Source organism: Nannobrachium achirus, assembly GCF_963921795.1.
Source record: "Nannobrachium achirus genome assembly, chromosome: 22".
NCBI lineage: Eukaryota > Metazoa > Chordata > Actinopteri > Myctophiformes > Myctophidae > Nannobrachium > Nannobrachium achirus.
This window is the reverse complement of record NC_137829.1, coordinates 19,352,722-19,378,211: the sequence shown is the minus strand read 5'-3', so window position 1 is coordinate 19,378,211 and position 25,490 is coordinate 19,352,722. Positions and strand designations below refer to the sequence as shown.

General features: G+C 44.6%; 1 protein-coding gene across 1 annotated transcript; it reads right to left on the bottom strand.

Annotated features, from left to right (window-relative positions):
- Nucleotides 1–1,524: 1,524 nt before the first annotated feature.
- On the bottom strand, nt 1,525–20,410 carry LOC308307471 (E3 ubiquitin-protein ligase arih1-like; the record flags this gene model as incomplete). The annotated part of the gene is made up of 4 exons (XM_080752735.1): nt 1,525–3,191; nt 11,440–11,511; nt 13,674–13,742; nt 20,227–20,410. 4 exons carry the CDS (start codon nt 20,408–20,410, stop codon nt 1,525–1,527), a joined length of 1,992 nt encoding a protein of 663 aa, XP_080608861.1.
- Nucleotides 20,411–25,490: the final 5,080 nt, after the last annotated feature.

Sequence of the window (25,490 nt, the reverse complement as noted above, 5' to 3'; positions counted from 1 at the left end):
ATTAGCCTACAAAAACAAATATGTTGCTACATACTGTACATGTACTGTAAGCCCCTCCCATACACTAAAATGTGTACCCGGCCTGAATGGGTTAAAGGGGGAAACGGCACTGTGTCTGCAACACAGTCGGAGGCACAGACAGATACTCCATATATGGGCATAAATGGACACAGGCAAACAGATGGTCAAAACGGGTCCTATGACAACAGGTATAATGGGGTTTGCTAGATATAAACAGGCATATGTCCGATAAGCTTGAGGATTGGTGGACTGTACGTGGGCCAATTTCCATGATTGGTAGAGGATAGAGGGAAGCGGGCGCTAACCTCTATTACTACTAATCACCACCTCCCTTTAACTCATCCCCCATCTTATTATTCTTTTGTGTATTATCGTCTTTGATTGGTTGGCAACATTTTATTTTGACAAGATTTCTTGTTACTTAGGGGAGGCCATGAGGTGGCTGTCATCGGCCTAGGTAGGGTTTGAACCACTCAACCTTCCGCATGAAGGGCATAATTATGCAATAACCACTACACCAACGTCACGCAGGTCTGAGCAACGCCAGGCTTCACAGACTCTAGCTCTCTCCTGAAAAAAATGAATGCAAAAAAGGCACAGATCTGAACAAAAGATTATAAGAGAAAAAGAAACAGGAAAACAAATTTCAGAGCACGGTACAACAACCATGGAGGAAGTCATAGCAAAAGGTGATGGTTGCATCTTGTTCGGTAGCCTACTCTATACGTGTAACAAAACAGGTAACAACCATGTACAAGGGATGAATTAACATTCATTCAAATAAATATAAAAATAATTGAAAATGACATGAGGGACATTCCTCAATCCTCCCTGTACTCCCACAGGTTCTCCTCAATCCTCTCTGTACTCCCACAGGTTCTCCTCAATCCTCCCTGTACTCCCACAGGTTCTCTTCAATCCTCTCTGTACTCCCACAGGTTCTCTTCAATCCTCTCTGTACTCCCACAGGTTCTCTTCATTCCTCTCTGTACTCCCACAGGTTCTCTTCAATCCTCTCTGTACTCCCACAGGTTCTCCTCAATCCTCCCTGTACTCCCACAGGTTCTGTTCAATCCTCTCTGTACTCCCACAGGTTCTCTTCAATCCTCTCTGTACTCCCACAGGTTCTCTTCATTCCTCTCTGTACTCCCACAGGTTCTCTTCAATCGTCCCTGTATTCCCACAGGTTCTCTTCAATCGTCCCTGTATTCCCACAGGTTCTCCTCAATCCTCTCTGTACTCCCACAGGTTCTCCTCAATCCTCTCTGTACTCCCACAGGTTCTCTTCAATCGTCCCTGTATTCCCACAGGTTCTCTTCAATCGTCCCTGTATTCCCACAGGTTCTCCTCAATCCCCTCTGTACTCCCACAGGTTCTCCTCAATCCTTTCTGTGCTCCCACAGGTTCTCCTCAATCCTCTCTGTACTCCCACAGGTTCTCCTCAATCCTCTCTGAACCCCCACAGGTTCTCTTCATTCCTCCCTGTACTCCCACAGGTTCTCCTCAACCCTCTCTGAACCCCCACAGGTTCTTCTCATAGCCTTCGTGCACATGCTGTAAGAGCACTCTTCGCCTGCCCTCACAGTATCTGTACATCGTTATTACTTTCTGCATGACGTCATACAGGGACTCCGAGCCGACGTCTTTCTCCAAGTAGCCAGACAGCACTGTGACCGCGCTCGCCAGATCCGCCAGGTTGTTCTGGAATATGATGGCCTCGTTGTTCTTCTCGAGGTAGAAGGCGAACGCGTATGTGAACGTGAGCGTGGAGCGGCACTGGCACAGCACGTCGGCGGCCACCCTCAGGAACCGCATGTCGATAAAGGGCTCGTCGCGCGCCACCTGCTCCATCTTCTCCTGGACAATGGCATAGAGTGTTTGCTCAAAGCGCAGGCTGTGCATGTCCTCCTTGTAGCTTTTGTAATAGCACAGGCCCTTTTGCAGGTATGCCCTGGAGTGCTCCTGTGCATCTCGGGCTGCTTTGGCGACGTCTTCGTTGAACGTCGAGGTATCGCAGCCAAATGCGGAGGAATGCTTGGACTCCCACGGGCCCAGGCAGTCCCAACAGAACTCATACCTGCAGCTCGGGTTCTGACACTGCATGTAATTGCAGCCGTCGTATTTCTCAATGGGGCTGTGGCATCCTGGACAGTCCTTGGTATTTAGTGCGATCCAGCTATAGGATTCGAATTCCTCTGTGCAGTTCTTCATCCATTTCTTCAGCCACTTGCACTTGATGGGAATGTGCCCGTTTTCGCCACAGCTGAAGCAGAACCGGCGACCACACTTGCACTGTACAGTCCTGGCAGCCAGATACTCAACTTTGATGACGCGATGACAGTCGGGCGTAGGACACCACTTGAACAGTCGATTGCGTTCCACAAAACTATTTGCAATCAAGGACTGATACTTCAACTTCACCTCTGAATCTGTTATGAGGCTTACGATTGTGTTGTCATCGACCAATATGTCACAACTATGAGCGGGACAAGAAATGGTCAGCCCCGTTCCCTCTATGATTTTGGTGGTCAGGTAATCTCTCCAGCACTGCGTGCAGAACTTGTGTCCGCACCCCAGACCCGTGAAGGTGGTGTTTGGGTGATCTAGAGAGCAGATCCCACACGGCATATCCCCTGACGGTGATATTGTGACGTTCGGGGGACAGGTCAGAGATTCCTCTCCGGGGTTAACGAGGTGACACTCAGAGTACAGCTTGTCCAGGTTTCCATCAAAGTACCTTTCTATCAGCTTGTCTTTATCCCAATTGAAGTGACTGAGGAGAATGCGTGTGGTCGTCGCAGGGTTGTCGATGATCTCCTTGACGACCTGGATGCACTCTGCGATATGCTGGAAGATCTGGTCGGTGCTCAACGCCTCAAAACTGTACTCATCATCGCCCTCCTCCTGTGCCAGGTGTAAGTTGAAGTCAGGTAAGAGGGGTTTTTTATCATGGAGGGGCAATCTGGCGGTTTGGCTGTAGTCCACCTCCTGTCTCAGGCCGTGGGCCACTCCACTGGTGTCACTGCTGCATTCCTCCTGTCCCAGGCCGTGGGCCACTCCACTGGTGTCACTGCTGCATTCCTCCTGTCCCAGGCCGTGGGCCACTCCACTGGTGTCACTGCTGCATTCCTGCTTTTTATCCTCAGATATGTAATCATCCAGGCTCATTCCTAGGGGTGTGAAATCAATATGCAATTAAAGCAACACAATACCTCCGTACTCGGCTGTGTTTAATGTTAGCTGAGAAAATGTCCGGCCCGTTTATAAAGTGTGGTGTGACGTCACCACCAGCCATAGGCCAGATGACCCAGAGGGCCTTTTCATCGCTATTTCACTTCAGGTCCTGCCCGGCACCCACAAAACATGTTACATCATAGAGCATCGCAGCGGAAGTGGTTTACTGGTGCCACTAAAAATCTCCCATTCATTTTCCCCATAGACTTTTACAAAAATATTTATAACAATTATGTTAAACCTATAGAACCAAGCTATGCACGATCTCAGTGAATCATCATGACCATAAAACCTTTGATCCTATATGAAAACATATTTTTGAGCGGTGCAAACCGCTCCTAGTGGCTGTGCGTGTGTCCGTAGCCTTTTTCCTCAGCGTTTTGCCATAGTAAAATGTGTGTGCGTAGCATCATGTTTGTCTAGTGATGTCATATGTCGTATGTCTGTAGCCTTCTTCCTCAGCGTTTTGCCATAGCAAAATGTGTGTGTGTCCGTAGCCTTTTTCCTCAGCGTTTTGCCATAGTAAAATGTGTGTGCGTAGTAGCATCATGTTTGTCTAGTGATGTCATATGTCTTCCTCAGTGTTTTGCCATAGCAAAATGTGTGTGTGTCCGTAGCTGTGCGTGTGTCCGTAGCCTTTTTCCTCAGCGTTTTGCCATAGTAAAATGTGTGTGCGTAGCATCATGTTTGTCTAGTGATGTCATGTCGTATGTCCGTAGCCTTTTTCCTCAGCGTTTTGCCATAGCAAAATGTGTGTGTGTAGCATAGCCTGGACTTAAATCCTAGTCTGAAGATGTTATGCAAGCACGACCACCGCTCACTTCACATTGGGTGTGATTTTTAATATTAAATGATTTGATATACATTTAATAAATACCCTTTGTTTAGCGATTTTCACAATGTCCTTTTTTTATGTATTTTTATTTAAAGATTATGTACAGTAGACACACACACACACACACACACACACACACACACACACACACACACACACACACACACACACACACACACACACACACACACACACACACACACACACACACACACACACACACACACACACACACACAGGTTTGCAATTGCTACTTTGTGGGGACATTACCCATAGTCTACTATCTTTGTGGGGACATTCCATTCATTTTAACCCTAACCCTAACCCTAACCCTTAACCTAACCCCTAAAGACCTTGTGGGGATGTATTAATTTGTCCCCACATGTTTTTTTCCCTGGATTGTACTATCTTTGTGGGGACATCATTTTTATGTCCATGAATTGAATACCAAGGACCTCCAAGACCTATTTGGGGTGTTCCTTTTAGATTCCCGGCCTGGCCAGCAATGTGTCGATGTGTGTCCCTGAGCAAGAATTGCTCACTGCTCCTAGTTGTTACAGGATGGGTAAAATGCAGAAGACAAATTTCACGTATGTGCAAATGTACTGTGACAAAAAACTCCCCAAAGGCGTGGGGCCTATATTATTACGTTTACCAATAACTTTGCTCAAGAACCCCCGGGGGCCCACACTTTGCTCAAGAACCCCCGGGGGCCCACACCCCACCTTGAGAAGCTCTGGAACTAGAGCACAGTGGAGTATGAGACAGGACATATTGTCCATTTAAATCAGACTCACGACGTCACTCAGACGGCCCACATAACCCGGTCTGACGCCATCATCTGTCCAGTCAATGGGAACTCCATTTAACTGTGACGTTGCTTGGGGGGGGGACAGGTGCTTAGGTGGCACAGTGGTAAAGTGCCGCGGCTGCCACGTCTTATTTGGTTCCAGCAGGTGAGTGTTTAAGCTCTTCCTCGGTTTCCAGGTAGGTACGGTAAGTACGTCTCCAGTCATTTAGTTTTAGGGCTCATTTAGCCCGTAGGTTGCCTACAACATAAAATAAAGAAAAGTCACTGTTTGCTTCAGCTTCACACAATAACATGCGGAAATGGGGAATTAGTGGCAAAATCGCTTACCGCCCAACAGCCCGACGTGTACACAGCAGAGTCCCAGCAACACTGGAGGCAGAGCGAGGTGGAATACTTATTCTAGTTGGTTTGGAGGCTGGCACAGGTGCGAAGACTTCGAGTTGATTAGGCAGGTAGGTTGGCACATACCTCCCGCTGATTACCTGGCCCAGCCTCCCCGCTCTGCTGGGCCTCACTCTGCCGTCAACGTCAAGGGTGAGTTTCTCTGCTGCGCTGGGCCTACCTGGCGGGCGGCGCTTCAGCGAGATGCCACAGTATGTATGAATGTATGCAGATGTCCCCCTTTTAAATCTGTGAAACAGATTTCTTTCTTTCCTGTGTGTGAGTGCGCTACCTTTACACGACCTATTTGCCCATTGGCTGTCTCGGTGTCACATGGTAACCGAGCTAGGCCAATGGCATGCGCGTTTACCGCTCCTCCAGACTATGGGGAAACGAGCTAGGCCAATGGCAGGCGCGTTTACCGCTCCTCCAGACTATGGGGAAATAAGGAAGGGAAAGAAAAAAAAAGCTGCAGCTGGGAACAGTGCAGCTGGGAACAGTGGCAGACAGACAGAGGAGCAGGACACCAGACAGAGGTACTGTAAGTGTATATTGACAAAGAAAGGCCATTAAACATGTTTAACGTTGTCTGTGTAGAGTAGACAGTCATATATATGTTGTCTGTGTAGAGTAGACAGTCATATATATATATATATATATGTATTTTATTTTGTCATCTGTCGTCCACTGAGGGCCATGCTAACAAATTAGCGCCGTTAGCATCGCTTACTTACAATGGCATTTTGGGCGTGATCGTCTATTTTCCAATAGCCTGAGTATGGTCCACTGACTGAGGGCCATGCTACCAAATTAGCGCCGTTAGCATCGCTTATTTACAATGGCATTTTGGCCGTGATCGTCTATTTTCCAATAGCCTGAGTCCCACTATGAGAACCACAGCACTAGTAGGCTAGCATACATTTAGGGCTTGCAGATTTGTCTCTGGTAATATTTGTATGCCCATGACAAAAATGGACACGCTGGCATAAGTTATGGAAGTATAGATTGTGTAGTTAAGTGCCTGAGTGTCGTAAATAGTAGCCATCATGGACGTTTTCATTGCAAGATCCAGTTATTAGACCAAGCCCAATGGGGCCATCTGTTGCTTGCTTACATGGTGCATAGCTTGTCAAATGCTAACACCCATGCACTTGTGTGATTTCTAATTGCACTTCTGGGACAGTCTAATTCATGCTTTGTATCAAGACGTCGTTTTGTCCCGAAAATAGCAGACCTACAAGCTCAGAGCATGTCGCAGATTCTAGACTTTGTGAGCTTGTAGGTCTATTTTCGGCGCTCAACAGTCAAGCAACAAAGTATAACCTATAAAGCATGCTTCATGTCCAACTTATCTAATCTGTTATTTTCGTACCTTTATTTTGTTGTCAGCCTGCAAAATTGGAGGTTCTGCTGCTGCTGCTGAAGATGTCTTGATATACAGCCATTTCCAAGCCTTTCTTGTCATAATTTATTTGAAATCATAAATGATCTAAATAAAGCTATTCAAGCAGACAGGTCTTGCTTGTTACTCATTGTTGTTCATGTATGGAAACCCAATTCTGAGACGTTGAATTTTAGAAATGTAAATGAAAATCCCAAACAGCAGAGCTGTCTATGTATGCATTTGCTCAATCATCAAACATAATAATTCTATAGCCCCTACTTGATGTAGATGGGATTACATTTGAACAAAACATAAATAGGTCTGTCAAGGAATATTTGCAAGAGCAGTTCCTTGTTATATGCTCATACATTATACAAATAACCTGAAGTCTACATTTGTCATAATATCCAGCGGCAGACTGATATTGAACATTTATAGTAATACTCACAGCACAGGTGATACATTAAGCTAGGTATTTTACCTACATATTTCTACATATAGTGCATATCCAAATAAATGTCCAGGCAAGTGTCATAACAGGCTTTATTTGTACACCCAGAGGTTGCATTTTGACCAGAAGTCAAGTGTGTCCAACACAAAATCTGCATTTCATTTCTACATGAATGTTCTCCCTAAGACGCTGATGCTGTGAGTGCACTGGTATTGATGTAAACAGGATGGAATACAGCTCTCCATGGCACTTCCTAAAAGGAACTTCTGTCCCTGGCTGCTGCAGGCCCTGTGGGAGAAGAGAAAAAACAAACATCACAACACTGAAACAACAATAATGATTGAGCTAATTATGAACCCTTTACAATTGTAAGCCAATGTTTTCAAACAGTTCCTTTACTTAAAACAAATGGGAAACTGTGTCTGACAGCATTCTTGTGGGCAAAACATCTATTGTTTATAAAGTACCTGGAATGCAGGCACACACCTAGACCACTTAGCACCACATCATCTAATTCTAAGGCTTACTAATCATGGTGTCAGGTCTACTATATTGTGTTGCAAATTAATGTCCTCTGACTGATGGTCCCTTTTAAAACGAGCTGTAGATCAACCATTTCAAACAGCCTATAGGTATAAAACAGGACTAAAGTGTTCTATGTATGTTTTATAATATTATGTATTATAATGGATGCATCTAAAGTTTTCAAATAATTATAGTGGAATACAATTACAATATTTTGATCCGGGATGGAGTAGAAATAAAAATATGGCTACAAACCCGTACTTAAGTACAGTACAGTGAGTAAATGTACTTACTTTACACTATTGATGTCCGGCCATACCACGCCAACAAGAACTGTTTATCATCACATTCAACTGCCATAAGTGGTTGAAATATAGGACTTATAGTTATTATAGTGCCCATGTGGGAATGTAGCTCTGGTCCATAGCGTTAGTGGAGAACTCCACTAACGCTATGGACCAGAGCTAGTGGGAATGATGCTTTACTCTTTGTGATCGGTTGAACGTGATAAGCAGTTCTTGTTTGCGTGATATGGTCGGACAATGGTGTAAAGTAGCTACATTTACTCCAGTACTGTACTTTGCAGACATTATAGCCTAATACGATATTACATTGAGCACTGTAGCCCTACTTTATACGTCTGGATTTACACGGCGCGATGCAACACTATCGTGAGCTTGTAGTCTATTTTCGAACATTTTGGACTTACTTTTTGATGCTTTTAAGTAGATTTTGATGGCAATACGTTCCGGAGGATTTCTACATTGATACATTTTGGCCACTTGTTACACCACTGCCAGACAGATAAGACTGTAAATAACATTGATTTGCTTACCAATACGTTGTATGGTATCCTTTAGCTTCGATGTAGCTGCTGGATGCTAGTGAATCCTCAATCCGGTGAAACAAAAACAAAGTCAATTTACCTTGGGCTAAAAGTTGCAATAGTACAGAACACCATGACAGCAGAGAAAACAAACACGAATCACCTTGGCGAAATGACAAGCACAAAACTATTGCGGTCGTAATGAAATGGTTTCTCTGGCTGAAGCGGCTCCGTCTATTTCCTGGTGGATGAAATAAACGTCCATATAACATTTGCATTCGGTAGTTACTGGTCCGAGTAACTGCTGCATGTCAAGTTATTCTTATCAGGCTCGTACTCTTATCAGGCTCGTACAACAACGTAATCCGAAGTCTTGTATTTATTAAACAAATGAGCAGCAACAACACAGCAGTGTTAAGGTGGTTGCACACTGCTGCGTTTTTCGTTGCGAAATGCGTTTTTCAGGGCAAGGAGAGAGAGGGAGATAGAGAGAGCAAGGGACAGAGTGGTGCGCGAAACGGGCGGCAGTGTGCAAACGTGACTGACATAACGTGAGGTTGATTTTTTTATTTGCGTTCTCCGAAATTCACTCCGATATTCGGCCCGAAAAACGCAGCAGTGTGCAACCAGCTTAACTCAGCAGTGTGAAGCAACAGGCTAGGCTAGTCAATACTGCGGTGCGGTAGATCACAACAACCTCCCAGGTCCATCTCCCGCATCCTGTGTACGTCGTCACATCCGGTTACTACAAAATAAAGGCACTCCTTAATATTATCCGAATAATACCACATCTCCCTTTCTTTGAGAACAAAGGGTGGCCCACATAAATGCAACAAGTTAACTTTAGGGTTTAAACCATATGGCTAACAATCATCAAAGAAAAGGAAAGTACACCATTGGTGTGTGATGTGAATGTGGTTGTAATACATTGCATTATATGTGTATGTATGTATTATGAATGTATATATTATGTATATATATATATATATATATATATATATATATATATATCCCAAATAACGTTTGTAGTACACTTACAAGTACACCATTGGTGTGTGATGTGAATTTGGTTGTACAGTATTTTCTGGACTATAAGGCGCACCTGACTATAAGGCGCACTGTCAATGAATGGTCTATTTTCAAACTGTTTTCATATATAAGGCGCACCTGACTATAAGGCGCACATAATAGACGCTATCGTTGCGTTATGCATCCAACAGATGGAGCTGTGTGTGCTAAAGGGAATGTCAATGTCAATGAATGATCCATATATAAGGCGCACTGGACTATAAGGCGCACTGTAGTTTTTTGAGAAAATTAAAGGCTTTTAAGTGCGCCTTATAGTCCGGAAAATACGGTAATACATTTTAATAAAGTTATCTTTATTTTTTTCCCCATTGACTTGAATGGGAAAATGTAAAAACACAAGTGTTTCGAACGAAACACCTGTTTTCTAAGCTCTGGAAATCTCCCTCTGAAATTGTACAGCCTTCAGTCCAGAGGCCTATGCATATCAAAAATAATCACACCAGTTTGCCTCATGGTGGCGCTATAAAAGCCCACTTTACATTTTGGCCCATAACTCTTGAACTGTAGGTCGTAGAATAAAAATCTCTTTTCCCCTGGCTTCCTTGGATCATGACGCAATAGGTAACATATTATTATGAAGTGTAGCACCATGAAAATACCCATAATGCTACAGCATTTGTTTTGGTAAAACATCACTTTCTTTAATTTTGCTCAATTTTTATCTGCAATTTCGATCAATAGCGAGCATATTATGGAGCGTAGGACCCTTAAAATCCTTGTCGCCACCAGGGGGCTCCCATTTGGCATACTACAGCAATTAGTTTGGTTTGGTTTAAATTTGGAGAATTTTGGTGAAGTTTTATCTACAATTTCGATCAATAGTGAACATATTGAAGCAATATGGCAAACATTAATCAAACACAAATCACGCAAAACTGTTCAATTAAAGGTGCAACATACACTAGGTTTTGACACACACACACACACACACACACACACACACACACACACACACACACACACACACACACTGTGTATTTTCATTAATTACATTAATATAGTAGCCACAGCTTTGGAGGGTAAAATAACATAGAAATAGCTGGACTTAAAGCCAACAAATCATTATTTCGAACGGTAAAGTAAATTATACCGCTTTGTGCCTTTTACTATCTTGTGTTCTTGATCATGCTAGCCGTATTTTATACATTACTATTCGGAAATTGCATTAAATTTGTGATTTCTGTGTTAACTCTATGGGATATTAGTAGTTTTTTCCCTTCTACATGACGTCAGTGCCAGGAAGTTGCGTAACGTGAATTCGGTCTATAGACCATATTCACACCGCGGCCATCACACCGCGGTTCAACCATTTTATTTTTACCAAATGGGCAGATGATAACATCAACATCCCCAAAATGATTAAATAGAAGGGTACATCCACAAGATTCATGGTAGCTATTGCAACTTTCTAGTGTTTTTGACCAGCGGGCGGGGGGGGAGGGGGGGGGGGGGAGGGGTCAAAAACGAGCACACAGATTTTATATTGACTGTGTCAATTCTTGTTTGAAGACTGTAGCCCTGAAATGGCTGGGATTCTGGGAATGTATGTATGTCGGTGTCTCATCATTAACAGCCAATGAGAGACCAGCATTCCTGGTGATGCCACTGGTGATGTCAGCAGAGTTTGGGCTTGCGCACAAGTAGACCATGTGTGGCCTGCTGCTTGTACTGTACGTAAAGCGCAAGTTGGCACCTTGACAGAGTGCAGTTCTAGTTTTTAAATGTTTTTATACAATCTTTCACTGGTATTTTTCGCAATAACACTGTGTGTGTGTGTGTGTGTGTGTGTGTGTGTGTGTGTGTGTGTATTTGTATTTTTACAACACTATTTCAGTTGCGAGTGTCTGTCCAAAATGACACATTCTGTTTTAAGCCTTCTGACCTCTGACCTCGCCGTTCCGGCCTTCACCTGAAGCCCAGAGGGTGACCGTCACCCAAATGCTGAAGATGACACCTGAGAGAGGCCAGAGGAGGAGACCCATCGAGGGCAGTCAGCTGGTCCTCAGTGAAGAGTGAGATACAGTTTTATTGCAACCGTAGGGAGCGCATTTACTATCAAACCCGGCAGAACCTTGACCGTCAGTAAGTATTTAGGTAGGTAACGCCTCAATGTCTATAGTTGACCTGTTGTGACATCACATTGTTGACCCATATTTGGCAATGCCCATATATGGACGCTCCATATACTGTATGGCCAAGACAGAATTAATTTACAAATGCGTCAATGTCCATACTGTAGCTGACCTGCCCATATACTGTATGGAGATCCCTGATGTCATCAATATTATGCCCATAGCATGGAATGCACATACAGTATATGGACATATTGTGTGAGTCTCATGTGGTCTATAACATAAGATGCTGAAAATAGCCGACCGATCGACAAGCTCACAACGTGTCACGCTGCAACGTGTTGTGAGGATTTTAAGCGGTTAGGTACTGTACTAAGTCCCCCGCCATCTAGGCTGGGCTGCTGGCGCGCCACCAGAAGGTGAGAGAAGAGTGGTCACACATCACAATCTCCCATAAACAAGTAAAACAAAGTATGCACATCCAAAAGTTTTAAGGCAAAAGCAAACATCAAAGAAAAATAGAGTTTACACACATTATATATCATGCTTGCCTTTTTTGGAGCAAAACACACTTATTGCAACAACTTTTGCATCAAGACGTTTTCAGAGATTCCATTCCAAAGTTTGCGATCTGAGTGGACCCCATTTTACACAAAATGCCACAAATCATGAACGTAGCGTCCGATTTTTTGCACCCACATTCCCACTAGGTCAAGGAAGAACCACTGTCCAACCTTTTTCCCTTCTGATCAGTCTCATAATTGCCCATTCAGGGATCCAGCTCTTTCTGCAGGTGACGGTGGTCAGAAAAACTTATGTTGCTATTTTTCATAAAATAGCAAATCTACAAGCTCATAGCGTGGCATAAAGTGACACGCTATGAGCGTGTATTCACTTAGCTTTCCCAGATTGAACGAGTTTAAAGACGAGCCGGTTAAGGATGCAAGCAATGAAGATGCAAAATGATTAAATGCCAGTCAGCTGTGAGTGCTTGCTTCAATCAAAGAGTTCAGCTCCCCACATCCAGATGAGTGATTGCAAAGAATTAACTGATAAATAACAAGACTGATTAAGCAAACCCACCAGCATCAAATCAAAGACAGTCTTCAAAAAGGTCAACTGCTTGACTATTGGCTCCAAAGATACAAACAACAATGGACAGCTCCCATGTGCAGGATGCAATCAGGGTCTTCAATAATCCAACATGTGGTTAGAAGCCATTAGTCTTCCCTAGGTTCCTTTGAAGATGAAATACATACTGACTCCTCGACAGGCCTAAAGCAGGTCTGATGTCCAGATGATGAAAACATCAAGCACTGTCCATTAATAATCACTAACAGTACACCAGTAAGACTCCCTAATTAGGAGATAAGCGAACGCCAGGTCGTCACTAACTTTAGAAGGCAATCGTAGCCAATCAGGAGGGAATATGGGAAATGGGACGGATCCATGTTGATGACATGACTTACTGTGTACCGCTTTGCGTGATTTTAGGAGGGACAGCGAATGCATTTCCCGGCAGCGGCGTCTGCCGCGGCGTCGTCGGACTTGCCGACAACAGCCGCGGCAATGATTCCTATGCCGTGGCAATTATACCTAATCCGTGGCAACGCCGGACAGACCGTCAATGTGCAGCAATGGAACTGCATCTGCCGCTGTTGCCGAACCCCCCCCCCCCCCCCCCCACACACACACACACACACACACACACACACACACACACACACGCACGCAGGCACGCACACGCACGAATGCACACCCACGCACACAAGCACCATGATCAGCATGCTCATATCAATAATGTAGGCTATAAATAAATGAATAAAGTATTAAAACAGTCACGTCTGCTCCGGTGGTCGCCTCCGCCTCCGCCGGCCGCCGGACCAGCCGCCGGAGGCCACCGGTGCCTCCGCCGCCGCCGCCGCCGCCTCCGCCTCCGCCGGCCGCCGGACCAGCCACCGGAGGCCGCCGGTACCTCTGCCGCCGCCGGTGCCTCCGCCGCCGCCGGTGCCTCCGCCGGAGCCTCCGCCGCCTCCGCCGGTGCCTCCGCCGCCGCCGGTGCCGCCGCCGGAGCCGGTGCCTCCGCCGGAGCCTCCGCCGCCGCCGGTGACTCCTGACCCACCGCCGGTTCAGAACCGGAGCCGCCGCCGACAGTGTTGCGCTGACGGAGATGGATCTGTCTGTCTGTTTTGCGTGCTGCTGGCATCTACCCCCCCCCCCCCTCCCCCTCACGGCCCGGCCTGGCCGTTTAATTATCCATTTCCTTCTCATATCAGTCATATTCCATTTTACCCCCTCACCCCGAATATATATAACCTTCATTTTTCTTTGCAGCTAAATTAACTAAAGGTTCTCCTTAATCGAATTCATCATATGTTTGTTTCAACACATGTTCTTCATTATTATTATTTAAGCATATGTTTCTCTGCGCTTGTCATGCGTAAATCTTTGGATTCAGGGTTCAGGGCTGACCATGCAGCATTGTTCTACCTGGAAGGCTTATCACCAGCTACTAGCGACGTTTACTTTAAGCTTCATGGTTTGATGGAGGGACAATTAAAACATGATTTATATACAGTACACTGAATGAATACAGACACTTCACAGATATACAGTACTTAAAATTAGAACAATCCTTTGAGAATTGACCGACCTATAAGGCTTTGAGCGCCCACCGAGGCAGCGCCGTATGTTGCTGGCTTAATTTATTAATTATTAGGATCAATAAATATAGTCTATATGTCCATAACGGCTATTTTTCGCTGTTTGTGACCAATCCCGATCCTCCGCGGGTCGTTCTGGCTGCAGGGGGTCTGTCATGTTATCAAATGATATCGCCGGCCCAAAACTAAAGTACATGGAATATATAGGCTACTGACAAGGCGCACATTCGCACAACGCTATAGGCTCTTATTAATCAGAGGACATAATAGAGAAAGGTGCGTGTGGGGACTGAACTGGACCCTCCTGTCTATATACTTTCCTGTGCGTCTTTGACCTACTGTACCAACCACAACAGCACCGCACCAGTGCTTATTACTGCCAATTTTGCTTATTTACGCACGCACGCACGCACCATGATCAGCAGTGGACCAGCGTGCTCATATAGTCGATAATGTACAAATTGGCGGCGGCCGCAGTGTTGCAGCTGCCGGAGATGGGTCTGTCTGTCTGTCTGTCTGTCTGTCTGTCTGTCTGTCTGCCTGTCTGTCTGTCTGTCTGTCTGTCTGTCTGTCTGTCTGTCTGTCTGTCTGTCTGTCTGTCTGTCTGTACAACCCTTTCCTTAGTAGCCTAGTAGTAGACCTATTTTACGCACACCTGTTTTGCGCGCTGCGCGCGTCTAACCCGCCCCACAAACACTCTATCTCTCTCTCACACACACACACACACACACACACACACACACACACACACACACACACACACACACACACACACACACACACACACACACACACACACACACACACACACACACACACACACACACACACATAGACAAGCGCTCTGGGATTACTTGATTATTTTTACACCAACACCACTTTCTATGGGTTATCTGTTCTTTTGTTACAACTTTTCCCCCCAATGCCCATATTTTCCCTTCGTTTTTATCCCCCCCAGCCTAGTCCCAAATATACAGTATAGCAGTGTTGGGAAAGTTCACTTTAAAAACGAACTAGTTCAAGTTCAAGTTCAGAACTTCAAAAATGAACTAGTTCATTTTTAGTTCATAATTCCCCATTATGAACTAAAGTTCATGGTTCCCCAAAATGAACTACATAGTTCTTTTTTAGTTCTTTTTTTAACCATATTTTTTTTATACTTTTGGCTATTCAAAAAAAGGAAAAAAAAATATATAAAGGTCTATATATATATATAAATGTTTAGACGTTGCTGCATGCTATTATTTGTCAAAATTATTGACTCAGCCCATATAGAACCACACACAGCAATAATTTCATCCAACTTAACATTGAGGTGCCCACAATATTTATGTGCCCACTGCCTAGTTCCCAGTCTTCCTGCACCCTTATTGTGAAGGGCTGAATGTAATAACCATGTTATTGTCTCATTGTGTGAAATATCATAATATTCAAAACAAATATTTGACTCCAATTGATTCCCCACACAGTATTGACTTGATATAGCAATAAAAAAATATATATATTACACAGCAGTTGTGGGAAAACTAAGACATTGTTCAAAAAACACAATTCCGATTTTGGTCATTTTGGAAATAGGGCAAAACATATATTTTTCTTCAATCTACTGTCTTGACACTCTAACCAAAATTGTTCTATAAACCATAATCTACAAATTGGAAGTGAAAGAAACTTTAACACACATTTGAAATGAAAACAAAAAATTACATGTACAAGGAACCCCACTAGAAAAAAAACAAAAAATGACATGTACAAGGAACCCCACTAGAAGGCAGACGTTTCTAAACCGTGCACAGCATGTTTCCGCGTTGGTTAAAATAGCTGATCTACAAGCTCACGTTGTCTCGTGGATGCGACGCGTTGTGAGCTTGCAGATCAGCTATTTTCGCCGTGCAACACACATAGGACAAAGTATAGTCAGTCAGGCTTGCGAGACGAGGAGGAGATTCACAGTGCAGCAGCAGAGTGCAGACAGCACCGCATATCGGAACGTTCACGAGATGCAGTAGGCACTGCTGCGTGCTGCTGCGTGCAGTGCCTACTATTGGAGCATGTGAATGAAAAGAGAGACGAGAGGAGCAGAGGACAGACGACCGCGGAGGCGCGGACCGCCGCATGAACGGCCGACGAACGCCGACGAACGTCGTTCACGGGCGTCAGAATGACCGCGTTCGACAATATCGTTCATCAAGCGAAAACAATTACGTTCAGTTCACGTTCGCCCAAAATATGAACGTGTTCATGAACGATCGTTCTTTGAACGCGTTCGGGTACAACACTGCAGTATAGGCCTATGCCTTATTGTATTCATTTTAATTGTAGGCTATAATAGTTTACGGACGGACAGATCGCGAGGCGGGCAACAGAGTGTCTCCTTTATAAAATAAATGTAAAGTTTTCATCTGTCTCATATGTGCAGGCCTATTCGAAACCAAACAGCACTGCTTTCTTTTTTTGTCTCCAATTAATTATGTGCATTTGGATTCGGTTTTAACCCAGTCCCAGCACTCAAGCAATTTCAATAGTTCAACTAGAAGTTATGATTTGATAACCCACTCAATAAAATGCTATAACTTATGCTGAAATGTGGTATGTACTTCTCACTTCTACAATCTATCTATCTATCTATCTATCTATCTATCTATCTATCTATCTATCTATCTATCTATCTCTTCTGCCTTGATCTATCGCAAAAAAATAAGAAAAACAAATGGAGAGTGCTGTCCATGGTGCTGAAACGCTTTGGTCAATGTAAAGGGCCCATTTGGGTTAAATGAACGTTGATTTTGATATGGATTACAGGTCCCAGAGATAGAAATGCCATTAAATTGGGGTCCGTAGCTTCATGCATGTCAAACTGGGGGTCCTAGAAATGAAAACGTTTGCTATAGCAAATGGTGGTTCCTGGCATAAGCACTGTTCTACAGAATGGAAACATATGCAGTAACGACTCAACACTCAACAACAGAGGCTTAAGATCCAGACAAAAACGATCTGATCATTTAATTGACAGCGCCAGCATCACATTTTGTTAACTGCTGCTGCTTATTTATTTAGGAAATAGAAACAAATGAGAGAGAGAGAGAGAGAGAGAGAGAGAGAGAGAGAGAGAGAGAGAGAGAGAGAGAGAGAGAGAGAGAGTGTTTGTGGGGCGGGTTAGACGCGCGCAGCGCGCAAAACAGGTGTGCGTAAAATGGATAGATAGAAGTGGAGAGAGGCGAGGTTGAGGGAGGGACATTGATTATTATTATTATTAGGTCTACTACTAGGCTACTAAGGAAAGGGTTGTACAGACAGACAGACAGACAGACAGACAGACAGACAGACAGACAGACAGACAGACAGACAGACAGACAGACAGACAGACAGACAGACAGACAGACAGAGTGGCCAAATTGGCCACTTAATTATCTGCGGTGGATCCCGTCATGCACTCCTTTGAAGTCAAAATTGGGCCATTATAGGTTTTTGTAACCTAATTGTTTGTTTGAACGCCCAGCAGGGAGTCCTTGCAGCTGTCAATGGTGATATAGGCAGACAATAGCCTACCCTTCATATTCACTTTATATATTTATTTTATTAACTGTAGGCCTGGTCCTATAGAGCTAGTAGGCTATTGTATGTCTTATTAAACATTAAAAAAAAACGCGGAGGCGCCGTGGGCCGCTAAAAAAAGAATACGAAATAGATAGATAGATCCAGTCAGCATCATGTCCCAATCCTATACCTAGTAGCAGACATGTCAGTGTTTTGGCCAGGTCAGACGATTGCCTGGAATATAATGGACCCTTATGGACATTTTAATTCTTGTGCGGGTAGGCCTAAAATGAAACCAAATGGACCCGTAAGGGGGGGAACGTTTGGTTTCATTTTACACTCTCTCACTGTGGAAAACACTGCGGGGGGTCGGCCAAAACATAGGCTGCACGACACGCGCGCGCGCACGCACACACACACACACACACACACACACACACACACACACACACACACACACACACACACACACACACACACACACACACACACACACACACACACACACACACACACACTCAGAATGAATCCAAATATTTTACGCATGACAAGCGCGGAGAAACCGTATGCCTAAATAATAATAATGAAGAACATGTGTTGAAACACAAACATATCTATGATGAATTCGATTAAGGAGAACCTTTAGTTAATTTAGCTGCAAAGAAAAATGAAGGTTATATTTATATTCGGGGTGAGGGGGTCGGTAAAATGTGCGTACAATGGAATATGGCTGATATGAGAAGGTAGAAATGGATAATTAAACGGCCAGGCCGGGCGAAAGAAATACAAATAACAGACTATTAAGCTATGGTCAATAACTATTATAGCCTACAATAAAATGAATAGCCTACAATAAGGCATAAGCCTATATACAGTATATAATATACTGTATATTTGGGACTAGGGAGGGGTAAAAACGAAGGGGAAAATGGGCACAGGTAATCCCACAGCGCTTGTCAGTGTGTGTGTGTGTGTGTGTGTGTGTGTGTGTGTGTGTGTGTGTGTGTGTGTGTGTGTGTGTGTGTGTGTGTGTGTGTGTGTGTGTGTGTGTGTGAGAGAGAGAGATAGAGTGTTTGTGGGGCGGGTTAGACGCGCGCAGCGCGCAAAACAGGTGTGCGTAAAATAGGTCTACTACTAGGCTACTAAGGAAAGGGTTGTACAGACAGACAGACAGACAGACAGACAGACAGACAGACAGACAGACAGACAGACAGACAGACAGACAGACAGACAGACCCATCTCCGGCAGCTGCAACACTGCGGCCGCCGCCAATTTGTACATTATCGACTATATGAGCACGCTGGTCCACTGCTGATCATGGTGCGTGCGTGCGTGCGTAAATAAGCAAAATTGGCAGTAATAAGCACTGGTGCGGTGCTGTTGTGGTTGGTACAGTAGGTCAAAGACGCACAGGAAAGTATATAGACAGGAGGGTCCAGTTCAGTCCCCACACGCACCTTTCTCTATTATGTCCTCTGATTAATAAGAGCCTATAGCGTTGTGCGAATGTGCGCCTTGTCAGTAGCCTATATATTCCATGTACTTTAGTTTTGGGCCGGCGATATCATTTGATAACATGACAGACCCCCTGCAGCCAGAACGACCCGCGGAGGATCGGGATTGGTCACAAACAGCGAAAAATAGCCGTTATGGACATATAGACTATATTTATTGATCCTAATAATTAATAAATTAAGCCAGCAACATACGGCGCTGCCTCGGTGGGCGCTCAAAGCCTTATAGGTCGGTCAATTCTCAAAGGATTGTTCTAATTTTAAGTAGGCCTACTGTATATCTGTGAAGTGTCTGTATTCATTCAGTGTACTGTATATAAATCATGTTTTAATTGTCCCTCCATCAAACCATGAAGCTTAAAGTAAACGTCGCTAGTAGCTGGTGATAAGCCTTCCAGGTAGAACAATGCTGCATGGTCAGCCCTGAACCCTGAATCCAAAGATTTACGCATGACAAGCGCAGAGAAACCATATGCTTAAATAATAATAATGAAGAACATGTGTTGAAACAAACATAGGATGAATTCGATTAAGGAGAACCTTTAGTTAATTTAGCTGCAAAGAAAAATGAAGGTTATATATATTCGGGGTGAGGGGGTAAAATGGAATATGACTGATATGAGAAGGAAATGGATAATTAAACGGCCAGGCCGGGCCGTGAGGGGGAGGGGGGGGGGGGGTAGATGCCAGCAGCACGCAAAACAGACAGACAGATCCATCTCCGTCAGCGCAACACTGTCGGCGGCGGCTCCGGTTCTGAACCGGCGGTGGGTCAGGAGTCACCGGCGGCGGCGGAGGCTCCGGCGGAGGCACCGGCTCCGGCGGCGGCACCGGCGGCGGCGGAGGCACCGGCGGAGGCGGCGGAGGCTCCGGCGGAGGCACCGGCGGCGGCGGAGGCACCGGCGGCGGCAGAGGTACCGGCGGCCTCCGGTGGCTGGTCCGGCGGCCGGCGGAGGCGGAGGCGGCGGCGGCGGAGGCACCGGTGGCCTCCGGCGGCTGGTCCGGCGGCCGGCGGAGGCGGAGGCGACCACCGGAGCAGACGTGACTGTTTTAATACTTTATTCATTTATTTATAGCCTACATTATTGATATGAGCATGCTGATCATGGTGCTTGTGTGCGTGGGTGTGCATTCGTGCGTGTGCGTGCCTGCGTGCGCGTGTGTGTGTGTGTGTGTGTGTGTGTGTGTGTGTGTGTGTGTGTGTGTGTGTGGGGGGGGGGGGGGGGGGGGGGGTTCGGCAACAGCGGCAGATGCAGTTCCATTGCTGCACATTGACGGTCTGTCCGGCGTTGCCACGGATTAGGTATAATTGCCACGGCATAGGAATCATTGCCGCGGCTGTTGTCGGCAAGTCCGACGACGCCGCGGCAGACGCCGCTGCCGGGAAGTGTATTCGCTCCTTCTGGATTTTAGTGAGCAGTGTCCAAAAATGTGTTTTGCAAAAATCGTCCTGATGGTGGCGCTAGATGGGACAGATGCCATGTTGATGACATGACTGTAGAGATACAGTGTACCACTTTGCGTGATTTTAGGGCACAATCTGTAGGAGCAGTGTCCAAAAATGTGTTTTGCAAGAATCGGCCTCATGGTGGCACTAGAAGTTGTGGTTGTGGTTTGGCAGCCAAGGAGTGTGTGTGCAAAGTTTGCAAAAGCTTTTCATAGTAACTTGCGACCTGACGGTCGCAACAAGACAGAGAGAGGGGCTGAATCATAGACTGTAAAAAAATATGGACGGTGGAAAGCCACTGGTTTCTATGCTGCACAAAGGAAGCTTCTTTGGCCGTTGTAGAAAAATTGTAGAAATCAACGTTCATTAGCCCTATTCACGGCCTGCCCACTCAGCAACTTCCTGGTGCTGAAGTCACGTTTTGAAGGGTATAACCCTGCTAAAAGCCCATAGAGTTAACACAGAAATCGCAAATTTAATGCAATTTCCGAATAGTAAAGTATAAAATACGGCTAGCATGATCACAAGATAGTAAAAGGCACAAAGCATTATAATTTACTTTACCGTTCGAAATAATGATTTGTTCGCTTTAAGTCCAGCGATTTCTGTTAGTTTCCCCTTCAAAACTGACGTCAGCACCAGGAAGTTGCTGAGAAATTTGCTGAGTGGGTGGGCCGTGAATAGCTAATTGGTAGAAATTATACCATCTCGAATGCTATTGGCTGCCAACGGTCACGTGCATCCACAGGGATTAGGACTTTTCTGTTTGGATGTCTTTGCATGCCAGGCCCGAGTTTCAAATCCATCGGATCGCCGCCTCGGGGTTACTAAGTAACCTAGAGACAGTGCTTCCGTTCTGAAGCGGAACCAGATATGCATTTTTTGGGGGTCGGGACAACACGTTTTTCTGTGGCCACTTTCTGCTGTTTACTTCCTTGCAATGCTAGCATGGATTAACATGAGGTCTTTTGTATTCGCGAACGGACCACGGCGTGCACACGGATCGTGCACGATGGACACGCACGTGCCCACGTTAAAATGTAAGAAAATCACTGCTATTTCTGCCATTTTGAGCTGGTAGATCTGCTATTTTTGCTATTTCTGCATTTGAATCCTGAAAAGCAACCCTTCTAATGAGGTTTCCAACATGCACCGATGTCGGACACAAAATAAAACTCCTGCGCATACACGTGGTCAAGTAGATTAAAGCTGCCGGAAAAAATATTTTAAATTAATAATTACAAAATGGTATGTTAACACAATATAATTAAGCACATGTGCAGACAGACAGTGGTTGGAAGTGGTCTCACTACTCTTCCCTTGAGACATTTTTAAGACCCTGGTGTTAAGCAGGACACCTACATGTACTGGCTGAGAAGCTCATACAGTGTGCATCTCCCCTGCTGGCCAAGGCCGATCGGATCACCTTGGCCAGCTCGCCAGCTGAAGACAGGAAGAATGTGCGCAAAATAGATGGTAGGAAAAACTACTGTGAAAGTGAAGGCCCTCTCAGCGGGTGGATGAGCAGGCAGGCAGGCATGTGAATGTAGAGAAACTATCTGTGACGTTACTGCGCTTGGCCTCGACACAAACCTCAAAGGCCCAGTAATAAAACACAGATAGCTTGCCTTATATTATCGTCTCTGTCGGGTGGAAACCTCATATGTCCAAAAACGGCGTCTTTTCAGGATTCAAATTCAGAAACAGCAAAAGCAGCAGATTGACAAGCTCGAAGGTTTCGTGCTAGCAGATCTGCTGCTTTTGATGCTTTCAGCTTTCGTGTGAGGCTGTAGTAGATCAAGAAGGGTGTTAATTTAAGAAAAAAATAAAAAAGTTTTAAAAAATGGAGATAAGAGGTTTCTGCCCGACAGCAACGATATGGGAAATAAACAACAGATGGTTCTTTAAGTTGTGTCTGGACGCAAGATTTCCATCGCTTGAAAACAATTTCACAGACTACATGTGATGTGTGTTCCGTGTGTGCGTTTCCTGTACGTGCATGTGTCTTTAGCTGTCTTTATATATCACAGGCACTTTAGGTGGCAGCGTTTCAAAAGTGAGCATATGCCTGTTGATTAAAGCTGTATGCCCTGGCTGTCTGTGTGTGTGCATGCATTGTTGCGTAATGTTGATTGTTCTGCCCTGGGTTTGGAGTGGGTGCACTGATGGGTCAGAGTGCAGTGGCGAGCAGTGACCACTAGGGGGACTATAGCTAGTCCAATGCATGGACTTGTGCTGGTTCCTGATGGTGGAGGTCAACTTCAAGAGAAGATGGAGATAAAAGCTGCTTGTACGACGAAGCCCACACACAAAAACAAACAAATTCAGTGAATAAATGCCCTTGCAAACATTATCAAAAGGCAGCAGTAGTGGAACCACATGCGTGTGTTCTTTCTCTAACTTTCTCATGACATTCGTGACTTGACTTCCATGTTCCATCTAATCTATCTATCTATAAATTAGCCAAATCTCTGTCTGTCTGTCTGTCTGTCTGTCTGTCTGTCTGTCTGTGTTTGTGCCCCTAGCCAATCACGTGCAACGGGCCGTGTATGCCCGTAGCCAATCATAGAGGGGCAAAGGGTGACATCATAATATCAAGGCATAGGCCTATATAAGGCTGCGTACGGGTATCTATCCTCTAGTTTAGAATGAGAACCGTCACATCTTGAACGTATCTATCTGTCTGGTTTGATCTTTTATTGTTGATTGACTGTCACGCTCTGACATCATGCTCTGACATCACGTCAGGGGAACCACATTAACAGAATCCCTTTTATGCCCAAATATGGAAATCCCTGATGTCATCAATATTAAGCCCATATGTGTGAATGCCAATATACAGGTACATGTCAGTCTAACCTAGTATAGACTATACTTGTCACAGTCTATTTCACTGCTATTTAACTAGCATAAAACACATTTTAAAGCCTTGTTATAGCTTGTATCCAAGTAGATGAGAAGAAAGAACATGCTGTCAGTAGGCCCTAACTTTGATTTGATTGATTGAAGGCTTTATTAGAAGTTTGCATAGGAAAATGTACAGTTTCATGACGGTACAGTTCACTGGTACAAGGTCTACTAAAAGGAGATCCATGAAAAGACTAAGCTTATTTCAACAGGAAACCATTAAAGTATCTCATATAACATTGAATGACAGACAAATAGAACACAGTACTATGCAGTAGATATGTAAAGAAAAGAAAAAAAAAGAAAACAGTAAGTCTAAACAAACAGTAAGTATATACAAGGAAGGGGCAGGGGAGGGTAGGGTTGGGCTAGGTTTTTACCAGTTGCGAACGGCTGCTGCCTGTAAGTGGTTTTTCAGGGCAATTTTAAAGGATGCTAGTGATCCACACTCCTTTATGGCCTTCGGTAAGGCATTCCACATTTTTGTGGTATAGCAGAAGAACGAGTTTGACCCTTTCTTTGACAACGCTGATAGGCTGCTTCTTTCCTCCATTCCACCAAGGAGGAATGGATGGATTTATTTTTCTGTATTGATGTATTGTGTATTGATAACTTGTCTTTTGTGTTTGTGTTATTTACTGTATTGTCTGTTTTGTTTTGTATTGTCTTGTATGTCATGAAAAAATATTTATTACCAAGTTGAAAAAAATCCACAAAATGTTCCTCCTCTGAGGAAATGACACAGCGCAGAGGCTTTCCACCTATGCTTTCTACCGAGTAGGAAAGTGGTGGAAAGCATAGGTGGAAATCCTCTGTGCTGTGTCATTTCCTAAGAGGAGGAAAATGTTGTGGATTTTTTCAACTTGTTAAAGTTTTTTTTATTTTTTCATTTTATTTATTTATTCAAAAGTCATTACATACAAGATAATACAAAACAGACAGTGAAAGACAGAACTTTCACTGGTCTTGAACCACCAACCTTTGTCCCTAAAGGCAAAGTTCTTTCCTCTGTGCAATAGAGCCATAGTAAGTCTACAAGGGACAACAAAGTCATTAATCTCATAGGATTCAGAAGCCTAAGCTTTCTTTTCATAATTTAAGTTTTTTTCTTTCCTCCATTCCTCCAATCCCCCTTGGTGGAATTTCCACCAAGGAGGAATGGATGGATTTTTTTCTGTATTGATAACTTGTCTTTTGTGTTGTTCTGTACTGTATTGTCTGTTTTGTATTGTCTTGTATGTCATGACGATGTGTGTGTGTGTGTGTGTGTGTGTGTGTGTGTGTGTGTGTGTGTGTGTGGGCGTGCGTGCGTGCGTGCACACAATGCCTCGCACCGCAAGGCGTTGTGTGCTGTTTGCTGTTTGTCTGCTGTTTTCACTACTTTTGTGCGACTGCCTTGTATGATGAAGCAGGGCTTTGCTTTGCAAAAAAATGTACAAATTTGAAACTTGCAGATACAAGGTTTCTACCCGACAGTGACGATTTACTTTGTTGGCCGCCCAGACCCCAAAATGGAACGAAGGCTGATATTATATTTTTAATTTTTTCCTAATGGATGGGAATGAACCGGCCATTCGGGAGTTGTCCCACTTTTCCCAATGGCCAGCACGTCCCTGTGTAAAATGCACAAGCCGTGGCCCTCAGGGGGCTCCTGTTAAGTGGATCGTTTGACTGAAACAACACTATCTTTGGTGTGACTGTGAGGCTATGTATGTGTCGGCGATGGCTCAACCTTCACAACCCTCCCAATAAAAACCTGAAAAACTGCTCCACTCGTTTGCATCAATCAACT